The sequence below is a fragment of the Pararge aegeria genome, chromosome W (assembly GCF_905163445.1).
Source record: "Pararge aegeria chromosome W, ilParAegt1.1, whole genome shotgun sequence".
Taxonomy (NCBI): domain Eukaryota; kingdom Metazoa; phylum Arthropoda; class Insecta; order Lepidoptera; family Nymphalidae; genus Pararge; species Pararge aegeria.
Genome location: NC_053207.1, coordinates 697,587 through 709,768, shown reverse-complemented (window position 1 = coordinate 709,768; position 12,182 = coordinate 697,587). Strand labels below are relative to the sequence as shown.

Sequence of the window (12,182 nt, the reverse complement as noted above, 5' to 3'; positions counted from 1 at the left end):
AATTATTTATGGATGTAAGTGTCATTAATCAACTCAGCTTTTACACTGACCATCGGATGGTACGCGACAGACTCCATGAATCACAATTAAAACAAAGTAGGAAAAATATAAAAAGAATCAAACAGCACGTAATCCTTCCTATACCACAGCCTGTTTTAAAGGATTTGGAACAGGCGCTACAATCCAGAATAATAGAACTGAAAAGCATACAAGAAAAATATGATATCTTCGAACAAACTATAAAAGAGATAGAAAACAAGAATGCCCAGAATAAAGCAGTTAAAGATAAAATTGGAAGAGAAGCAAGGGAACATATAATGAAACGGAGTATTTTGAGCAAAGAAAAACCAAAAATAGAAAAGAAATAACTAAGATAATTAATGAATCTATTAGAAATCATAGGCAAAAAGCTAGATCGGAAAGATTTTTATTCCATATAGAAACTACAGAAGGCGTCAGAAAGGCATTTAAAGATTTAGAAGAGAACAGTACCTGGATTCCGAAGATAAAAGATCAAAAACAAAATAAAGACAAAACGAAAAGGCTTGAAATCCTAAAATCAGCAACAATTTTCTATCGCAACCTGTATAGTGACCAAAGCGCAGAAACAGTACCAAATTTTGATCGCGATGACAATGAGGATAAAATTCCTCCGATCATGATAAATGAAATAGTCAAGCCTATCCAATCACAAAAGAATGGAAAATCACCAGGTGAGGACGGAATTTCTAACGAACTTATAAAAGGTACATCTCATGTTATACAGAACAATCTTGTACACTTGTTTAACGAAATTTTGGGAAAAGAAGAAATACCAGCTCAATGGGCTTCATCAATGATTATCTTGCTGTATAAAAAAGGAAATAGAGACGATATCAACAATTATAGGCCCATTAGTCTTATGTCTAACCTGTATAAAATATTTTCAAAAATTTTACTTGATCGGATTACTAAAGTTTTAGACGAAAGTTTAAGACGAGAACTAACCTAAGGAACAAGCTCGATTTCGTAGTGGATTTTCAACGAAAGACCATATACATACGATAAAACAAGTCGTGGAAAAATGCAACGAATACAATATGTCTTTTTACCTAACCTTTGTTGATTATAACAAGGCTTTGATTCTCTGGAACATGAGAAGATTTAGGAAGCATTGCACAAAAAATATATTAGATTATTACAGAACATATACAGGAATATGACAGCAAAATAAGAACAGAAAGAGTAGGGGAAAAGTTTGAGATTAAGAAAGATGTTAGACAGGGGACCCCTTATCACCTTAACTTTTCTCTGCCACTCTGGAATACGTATTTAAAAACCTAGACTGGATAGAATATGGAATAAATGTTAATGGTACAAAGCTGTACCATCTTCGATTTGCGGACGATCTTATAATAATTTCAAACAACCCAAAACACTTGCAAGAAATGCTCAAGCAACTAGTGGCAGAAAGTCACAGGGTAGGATTACTCATTATTATGTCAAAAACCAAATTAATGACTAACTGTTCTAAACACCCTATTTAAGTTAATAACAATGTCATCGAGTATGTCAACGAGTATACATACCTTGGACAAATTATTTCTCCTAAACACATCACCTCAAAAGAAATACAGAACAGGATTAATTCTACATGGAGGAAATACTGGTCGTTGAAAGAAATCACAAAAAATCCAAGGATACCACTGAAACTAAAGAGTCAGACATTTAACTCCTGTATTCTTCCATGTATGACTTATGGTTGCCAAACATGGGCTCTAACCAAAGAAAACCTCAAAAAATTAGAAACATGCCAACATAATATCGAAAGAAGCATGATAGGAGTAAAAAGACAGGATAAAATAAAACTTAGGCATATAAGAGGGAAAACAAATATAACAGACGTAACGTATTTAGGGGGGCAATGCGTTGTGAGTTATGATCTTCCGATGATGTTTAGGTTTGTTTTAAATGTTAAACACACTTGTATTTAAGAATAACTTTACTCCGATATTTACAATATTGTTTAGAGCCGATAAGAAATACCATAACATTCGTTTTACATTGAGCGACACGACTGGTGCACGAATCCAATAGCGAACTACCGGCACGCGGTTAGTGTACCGACTACCTACATGCAAACGACGACGTCATAAAACCAGTCGGCAGTTTGTGCGTTTCAACTGCGAGATTGGTATGGACTATGGTTGAATTCCACCGGTAGGTACTTACACGTACACACGGTAGGATCTTAAATGTAAGTTTGTGAATGTTGATATGTATGTTTGTGTGAATGTTTGTATGTTCAAATTGTTATTAGTAAATTAGAATAAGGCGTTAAGTTATATTACCTTATACTACGTGTGATAGATCCGGAGTGGTGTATGCGAATGAACTCGTTGCTCGTCGTGGCGATGTGGAAATACGACTGTTTCTCGTTCACGAAGAAAGTATCGGGTACCTGTAAACAAGGGTGCGTTGTTTTTTTAGAAGTTGAAGGGTCATCGGTCGATAACTCGATGCGGGCGAATGGGGTGGGACCCAGCGATCCCGCTTGGTCCCCAACACATTATAATCGTTAAAGCTCACCACCTTGGAGGCGCGTGAGAATACGCTCTAAAACCCGCTCTCATATAAGAGAGAAAGCATCGGAACTAATTGACGAGCCGATGTTTTTGATAATGATGATCTTCTAGGGTAGATTATTATTCGTCCAGCAATGATAACAATATATTTATTTATAACTAGATATAAAAATATAAATATTTCAACCTCTTCAACACTCATCTTGGTAATAATTACTGTTTTATCGACGCTGAATTATTTGAACAACACTTGAGATAATCGGCTTATGATTTAGCTTAATAACCTCTGTCCCGTAATTATAAAATACCATCATAATTATTAACGTCTACCTAAACTTAATAATTTTTACTTATGCTGCTAACTGGTAAATTTGTGTCTTATCCATTTTGTTAAACATGTAACAAAATAGACGTGTGGTGATAGACTTTTACGTAGATGTTCTACCGAAATTAATCGTAATATTACTTTATTTATCTAAACTTAATAATTTTTACTTATGCTGCATACTGGTGAAATTGTGTCTAACCCATTTTGTTAAACATTGAACAAAGCACACTTGTGGTAATGAACTTTTACGTAGACATTTTTAGAATTAATCGTCACGCAGAAACCACGGATGGGATTTCAATGTTAGAGGCACCTATGATTTAAGTCTATTGACATTTTTTATCCCGGATGATTGTTTTAGTCCCTAGGGAAAACAGAAATTAAAAGAAAACTAGTTTTACAAATTTGTTGCATAGTTACCCAAATATTTCGTATAAACTCGGAGCCCACCGAGAGTGTCTCAACGCCAGGCGTTTTATTATACGCAAGCCTGGGATCCGTCCAAAATTGTCTGAAGTAGAAATCCAATGTAAAGTCCTGAAACATTTTACCATTCCATTTTACGGTATAAAGCGATCCTGTCAACCACTAACACGAACACAATACATAACACCTTATTTCCATTAATCGTGATAGCTTTCATATTCAAAGTTAAATATTGAAATGTTCTAAACAGACTTGACAGCATGGCAGATAACGGTCTTGTACGCACTCATTCACCATCAGTACCCTCAATACGGATTGTACAACTCCCAAGCGTTTTCGATTAGCGAAGCGTCAGACTTTAGCGTGGGTCCAGATTACCGTAATTTTGTGAGCTATGAGTCGCGTATTTTTCGTCGCGGAATTTTGGATACTTCTACTGAACTGCCACGTTACGTTTATGACTTAAAATGGTATTTTTTTTTCTCGGATTATTTGCTAAGCGGAGCGTTACTATCGCTCTACGCTACAGTAACGCGCCTACAGCGTCGAGGGGAGAAGCGAGCGCGGAATGCTAGGCTGAACTGGCAATGGATTCCTAGCTACGGCTAGGAAATCGATGAACGTCGGCGTCGTAAGGTGCTGGAATTGCGACACTGCACCGCTTAACTGGTGCGCGAGGCGGACATTAAATGAGTCGCTGGGAGCCGTTGAAAAAAAACCGCCTCGGAATTTGGATTTTGATGATGAGGCCAAAACCTCGAAGGAATAAAAGAGTCTTATAGGAGATCCTTAGGGCGTTCTGGTTCCTGCTTAGATCTGTTACTATGGATTAGGATTACGGGTCTAATAGAATGGTAACTGAGGACTAAGATTTGCCCGTCGATTGGTTGACTGAAAATTTGCGTTACTGAAGTTGCAATATTTGTGCACTAATTACACCCTACCGGATTTACAGCTGTGTCTATCAGAAAAACAGTGGCGTGCATAGGGTTTTCGGTCAGGGTATGCATTAAAAAAAAATAGGAACTGAACATGGTATTTTGATGTAACTGTATAATTTTTTTTGTGATACCCATTTGGTATTATGTAGATCGCATCTCCTATGTCCAGTATAGTAAGCTCTGAGACGATCGACCAGCAAGTTCTTAAAATAGTCTGCCATTGCGGCAATTACATTAAATAATGTTTTTTTAGTGTAAACAATAAACTAACATAGGTATTATTATAAATAAATAATGAAACAAAAAACTGATCACTGATATTCGCCGTTTATGTGAATCAGTCAGAGCTCTTTTTACGTGCCGCTCGTTGTAGGTGCATTCCTTCCTTTACGAATAATCTCAATAAAACGTTAGTGAAAAATTCGTTCTAAACTTACCTACATTTTTCAAGCACACTGAACCATCAGATAACGCGCCGAATATGAGAACTTTCTTACACTACGAATATTCCTTACAATCATTTACAATCAGTACACTGTCACAAAGGTTAATGTTAACAATAATAATTGTAACTATTTACAAACAACCGTACAGCAAACGAAAAAAACAGTAGTTAATTCTAATTCAGTGAATATAAGTTGTTATGACAGAAGATAAAAGGTAAACAATAATGGCGCTTGGCGATCAAAGTCAAAATATGTCCATAATATTTTCTTAGTACACAAATGCTATTAAAAGTTGTTATTTGAACAATAAATAAAAAGAATATGACTTCATCAGTTGCCAACGGCACCTGGTAAGCGTTAATTATTTATTTAACATAATTCGGCAACTTTTAATTTGGTTATTTTAATATAATTTTTGAACAAATTAGCTACTTATAAATTTCTAAAGACCTTGAATGTATTGAAATTAATTGATATTTTTTTAAATTAAAACAAAGAATTATTGCCGTTTAAAACAATAACAAACAAAGCAAATTACATCTGCTTATAAAAAACAAAACATACATTTGGATTTCTACTTTCCGTAAGCAGTACTTTTAAGATTTGCACACAAGCAAAATTCCTTACTGGAAACCTGGAATACTGGCACACATAGAAAGAGCCAAATATTGTGTAAGCACGCACACGATTATATCATTACACACCAGAACTTCCTAGTGTGCTCGCGCACACTAGTAACGACAGATGCATTCAATCGCCGTGCTTCTATGCAGACCGCGGCAGCGCGGCGCACTAATTCGAGCGACGAATAAACGATTTACCTGGCAATGGATACTAAATCGTAAAAACCCCAGCTAATATTATGAGATTTAAATTATATTTCAAGTGTTACTTTTTATTCAGCGATACTGTTTACAATTCAAAATTAAAATATAATCCATATATTATGACGTTTGTCTATTTTAGTTCTAAACCATGACACGGGACTTGTCCATTGAATTTACATAGAAGTGCGGCTGGTTTTAACTAGATGGCGCTTTCATAGTTTTCTATTCATTGTTTAATTTTTTTTTAATCTTTTAATTTTAGGTCGTCCTTATGGTCTGAGAGGTCATGAGGTATGCACTGCTTATTTGCATCTTATTTGCATGCTTTTATTTTAACGTAAATTTATCGGTACTTTTATTGTAGTTAAACGTTAAGTATTAAGCGACGCTCACGCGTGACTTGCGTTTTCGCTCTGGTGTCTCGATCGAAAACTATCGATGCTCTTGAGTTTGCTTGCGATCTAGTACTAAGGGTACATGTTCATTCGGGTATTCATATTTAAGCATCTCAATATTAATTCCTAAATAGTTACCTACCTAGGAATTAAGGTACAAATAATTCAACAAATATTGCCAATAATCATAAATGTAAATAAAATGTTGGATGCCACGAATTGCGAAACAAACACGCGATTTAAAGCTTTGAAACGCGCGGTGAATTATCATTATTAGTATTATAAATATAAGTCTATCATTAGTAGATAGTCTTTCATTTTTAGCTCGTTTACTTGAATGAAAAAAATGGGTGATCATAAATTTATTTTCATGTCCGCGCTTTTCATTCACCCAACAGGGTTTTATATTAAACGCTTGGCGTGAAACCCCATGCGCATGTCTGAGTTCTTTAGCTTTCAAATGCTGGTGAGAGAGAGCGTTCGTGCGTTAGTTTTCGCAACAAGAATGAAACTGCGGGCATTGATACATCCCTTTCCTTGTTCAAATAAATGAATACAAGAATATTCAGAATATCGTATTATGTTTACGTACAAGACCAAAATATTTAACCTTAAACCACGTATTCAGTAGTATACTAAAAATAACTTTTCTAAAATAGTATAACTAAATTTACCGCTTAGTATTCAAATCGTAGCGAATGTGTGGCGGAAATAAGTGTTTGAAAATCGAGCACTATTCAAGTCTTCATGGTTCAATCATTATTGTTTTAGAAACAGAAATGATTGTATGTCATAGGTACAGTAGTATTGGACTTGAAACCTTGTACGCGCGCTCAATTAGGTACATACTAATGAATACAAAGCTTAGATTTATAAATGAAAATGAATTCGTGTGATACTGAAATTTAGTTAAAAATAATTTTCTCTGCCATTTTTTTACAATTACTATACAAAATAATGGTATAAAAGTATACTTATTTATAAAAGTACACGTAACGTTATATTTGGATCTTGGTTTGTTTGAGAGCTTTTTAATACAGCGAGTGCATTATTATTTATACCTCACCTAATGAGGTCTGAGAATGAGAATGATCATATTTACAACTATTATATTATACCTATAATATAATAGTTGTAAATATGATCATTCGATTATGTATAATTACGTGTACTTTTTTGTGTAGTTATGTAGGTATGACATATACTCACTAGGGTCACGTCATAAAGTGACTTTAAAGTCCCTTGATTTGGTTTCCACTAGGGGTTATTCACCCTGGTCTAAATAAATTACACATTGTTCTTTGGAACCGTTATCAAGGGTATTTTGGCTTTCCACTTTTAAATTAAATATCAAATTATTTTTGTATCTTCCACAAATATGAAGTCTATGTTTGATCGAACGAACGAACTTTAATTTGCTTTTCTTTTAATCAGTTGAAACTCAAAATAATAATATGGAGTAATTAAAATAAACATAAAGTTCCCTCGTCTAACCGGAACTCACTGGACAACGGTACAAACATTTAAATACATTCATAGCAAGACTACTTAAAAGTAAGAAAATTGCGAGTGGCGATTACGAAGAAGTTTAATCGCCTGGGAGACAATAGTAAGAAACCCACAGTCACAACAGATACCTAGTCAAAAACATAAAAAGCTTAAAACAAAAATAACAAAAATGGACCAAAAACGACAGTGTTCTGCTTTGTGGAATGCTTAGTAGCAAGTACAATTTTGTATGTCTTTATGATTGTGACAAACCCGGTAAGGTACACCACTGTTTGCCAATTTACATTTATGTACATTTAAAATAAGGCAATTGGTTGCGTTGGAAAACGTAATGAGACAAGCAATCAGTACGACGTGATGGTGGGATACATTTTTACTTTATTTATTGAAAAAAAATTGCTTTATAAAATTTTTTCTTAGCTTTTTCGTAAAAGGATAACATAAAAACCTTTTATTATTTTATAAAATACTAGTTATGTTTAATATTTTATAAAATCTAATACTTCATAAATTTCTAGTCTGAATTCTAGAAGATTCGCATTAAAGAAATGTGATATCGCGGCGTGAAGTGATGGAATAACGTTCTGCCCTTAAATATATATTTTTTATATTGTTCGCGTATATTTTATGATTTAACTATCACTCACATTCACACTGTAAAGGCCTTCACTCACTTATCGCCTCAACGCTTTCCCAACACCGTTTAACGCCGGTTCAACACCAACTTTCGATTCACCGGCAACGAGTCGACAACTGTCTGTCACTTCTACCACATCAGCGTACGGTCCATATAGTTTTCACGAGTTCACAACGCGTTTCCAAAGAGTAGTAAGCCTGCTTGGTGCTTAGAAGCGTACGACGAGTGGGCAACGCGTCATCCACTATTCGTTATTAATTTTCAGTTTTTAAAACAACTTACTTTATGCCGCACAACATAAACCTTTCTTTACCGTGCTCTAATTTGAGTGGAGTTGGTGTCGAGTCGGCGTCGAATCCGCGTCGAGCCGAAATGGTGTGCGAAGGGCTTAATGCTTGTATTAACTTCCACTCTTAAAATAATATTGTTTTATTTCTTACGTGTTAGGAGCGATTACAGTTGTTTTAGCTATCACAATGTCAGTGATTTTTATTTGCGAGAAGTAATCATTTCTATAGGGTTCTATGTTCCCGATATTCCGTTTTCCAACGTAAAAATTTGTATGATACTAAAAAAGTGGTGTATCGCCTGCCGAGCTGTCAGCTCCAATACGCATGCTCGCAGCCTCGTATCTGGGGCTGCTCGGTCGCGGCGGCCACAGCCGGAGCGACCGAGACAAGCGTGAGTTGACAGTAGCGAGTACCATGAGCACTTCGGAGACGGAGCCGATAGAGAGCACATACATGGTGACGCCCACCTCCACTGGCGGACCTGCAAACAAGCCCAATTGTGAGTCGCGCGCGCGCATCGCGCCGTGAAAACGAAACCAGAGGACCTGACGTTAATGGGACGCCCGATCCCCCCGATCGAACGTGATAAATGGTTCGAGCGAAGGTGATCTTACCCTAAGGATAGCTCTTCTCTAATGACCATCTACTTAAATATTACTCTCTTAAATACCATTTTCACTTCAGATAACGAGCTGATTGACAGCACATACATGGTGACACCCACGTCCACCGGCGGTCCTGAAATTTCACATGGGATTCATCTACCGGCACGGTCATAAATACCCGTTTTTTTTAAGTTTCTACGAACGGTAGTATATTCTGTATCCTAGTGTCTTTTGCGTTATAATAAGCTTTCAAAATGCCATGTTAAAGCATAATTTATTAATTGCGTGTCCTAAATGATGATGCGTATTTCGACCTCCCTTGCGCATTGTTAACCCCTGTCCCCTGATGATGGGAGTTATAGGTGGGAGGTCCCGGGCTCAATCCGGTAGGTCAAGTAGGGAATTTATACTTTCTGATTTTACGAGTATGATCTGGTCTGTTGGGAGGCAGTGAGTTACCCTCCCAACAAAGACGTACCTCTCAGCGATTTGGCACTCCGGTACATGCCGCGTGAAAACCCATTAACAGTACGGATTTAAAATAACTGCCATACTCTAACTGCTTAGCACGCTATCATCTTAGACTGCATCACTAAAACCAACGACTGGTTTGGAATTACAAAAAGGCTACACCGCCAGCGTTTGGGTACCATAATTAACCACTTTTACGGCATAGCATATTCTTACTAATAATAATAATTAAAATAATAATAATAATAATAATATCGTTTATTTCTTTCATCAAAATTGCACATATAATGAGTTGACGAACTGGCTACCCTAGCTATATTTTATCTGTGTTAAGGATAACCAGCTCTCGCCCCCGGAACAAACATAGACAGATTGAAATTAAGACATTACTATTATGTAGCTTTAATTGTTACTTAAAAGAAAAAAAATAGTAAAGTGCGTGTGTGTGTGTGTGTGTGTGTGTGTGTGTGTATATTCTTGTTATTTATCTATTTTCATAGTACCTAGTTTATTTTTGTTGTAAGTATACTATGTTTAATATAGTAAATTGGTATGTGTTCAGCTTGGAAAAAATTCTAACGTCCATATTCCAAAAGCACTAATATTATAAAGTGTGGCTGTTTGTTACTTATGTTCGGTTATACTTTTATACTGATCTTGATTAATTGGCACTGAGTTATATATACTTATCTTATGTGGATGAAGGACATAGGATAAGTTTATTGTGATACAGTTAACTTAATATATTTTTTTAATTTGATTTGGATACTTTTTCTAGATTTTTAAAAAACTATACCTATATTGATGAAATCTATTAGCTATTTAAAAATAGAACCCCATGGTATTTAAAAAGCCTTTGTTATGAATGCACGCACAGAATCTATGTTGCAAATAAAAATAAATATTAATTATCTTTACGCACAGAACTATAAAACCTGAATATTTCTCTTTATGATATTTTTTAACGTCTCTATATATCTCTGACTCTCTATATGGTATAACTCAAACTTCGTCCGGTCCGTCTAACTTCCAAAAATACACATTGATTTGATGATTTGATGCCAATCTCACCATCGCTTAGATAATTTTTCACAGATAGTTTTTATACATAATGAAAAAAAAAGTTTGTTTCTCGTCGCGGTAAAATAATTTTATTACCCACACGGCATGGCAACTTAACTGTTACCTCTTATTGTTTGTTTCTCCTCCTCTTTCGCCCTAACCAAGCAACCGACCAAGTTGATTTTTGGCAAAGAACTAGTTAAAAGGATGGAGTGTAACATTACCACGGGATTTTTAGAAACCTTTATAACCGCGGACAAAGAACGTGGGCAATAGCTAGTTATAAAATAATACTGATGTCAGTCCACGCGGGATTGATGTTTGTTATATTTCAGGCATGCCTGAGAGTTCTTCTTATTGTTCTCAATGCCGTGTGAACTCTAGTAATTCTCTCATAGCATCCATAGATTATGGCTGTATTCTAGATACTAGTAATGAAGCTTTGTTTTTTTTTTTATTTCTATAGCCCATTTATTGAGAAAGACTGCAGCCTATATAACTTTTTTAATTATAACCCCTAAGGAGGTTAAATAGGGGATGGAAGATTATTTATTAGTATGCGCTGGAAGTTACACATTAACATTTTAAATTTATTTATTTCGTAACATCAAATTTAGGAAAAAAAACGACTTCAAAAATCTTCGCTGCGTTTGATAGCCCAATTTTTGAAGATGGAAGCCGGGCGACGCTGTTCTACTGTCCTGGACAGCATCGCATCCCAGTCGTAATATTGTGTAGAATATAGAAAGAATGTTTATCGGAAACTTATCAGAGAAGTTTTACGCAGACAAAGTCACGGGGAACGCTAATATCGTGTATAAAGTGATTCATTAGACACTTCAGAAATCTTGATATAACACCGCGATATAGTAAAGAAAAAAATAAGAGTTGAAAATGAAAATATCAATAATAGTGAATAGGAAAAACCTTAGAGGCAGGTCTATTTACTATTATAGTTTAAATAATAAGAATAATCAAATCTGAAAAATGAGACTTTTTCTGATATTTATTTTTATTATTATTTTACCGGTTTTTAGTTACCAGTATAAAGTGCTAATATACTAAGCTGCTATACACTGGCACTTTAATTTATAGGATTTTTATGACAATTTTATTATACGATCAAAAATAAAAACTTAATGGGACAAAATCGATTCTGATAAGATCACTCGGCTTAGATACATACTTAAGAATAAAGATACCCACCGTTTAGTCTAAAAACGTCACATTTTGGTTTGTGACATCGTCTAATTTTCTTTTGATAACATTTCACTGTTAGTACTTTCGTTATTAAATTTGAATAGCCTTCACATTGGTTCCAAAGTAGTAAAATGAATACTGATCCTTGAACCCGATAATCTCAGGAAATACGGGTCTGACTGCTTCAGCTACGTAAACGTTTCCATAAGATCATGTATCACAAAGGTGTTACCTTTCGAAGTTCTGGGCAATAGTCCGCGACAGCATATATCTATCTTTTAAGGTTGACTTATACGCAGACGAAGTCGCGAGGGACCACTAGTTATATTATATAAATGAATATTTGGAGTTGATTATAAAGAGAGAATCCAACAACACAACAGTGACGAAATTTGGTTTAGTTCGCGCACACTCAAACTGATGCCAACGATCAATCAGTTGGTCGAGACGTTTTTAGACGCTAACGATGTTAGGAAAATTC

General features: G+C 35.3%; 1 protein-coding gene across 2 annotated transcripts in view; it reads right to left on the bottom strand.

Moving 5' to 3' along the window:
* Positions 1 to 12,182, bottom strand: part of LOC120635896 (gamma-aminobutyric acid receptor subunit beta-like) — a 209,193-nt gene that overhangs the window by 5,604 nt on the left and 191,407 nt on the right. Inside the window, exons 3-5 of one of the 2 annotated variants that reach the window (XM_039907108.1) lie at positions 9,034 to 9,101; positions 3,313 to 3,429; positions 2,331 to 2,440 (exon numbers count right to left, since the gene is read on the bottom strand). In XM_039907108.1, the coding sequence (XP_039763042.1) occupies positions 2,331 to 2,440; positions 3,313 to 3,429; positions 9,034 to 9,101 (295 nt within the window). The remainder of the gene's footprint in view (positions 1 to 2,330; positions 2,441 to 3,312; positions 3,430 to 9,033; positions 9,102 to 12,182) is intronic. The other variant, XM_039907109.1, reaches the window with a different exon arrangement.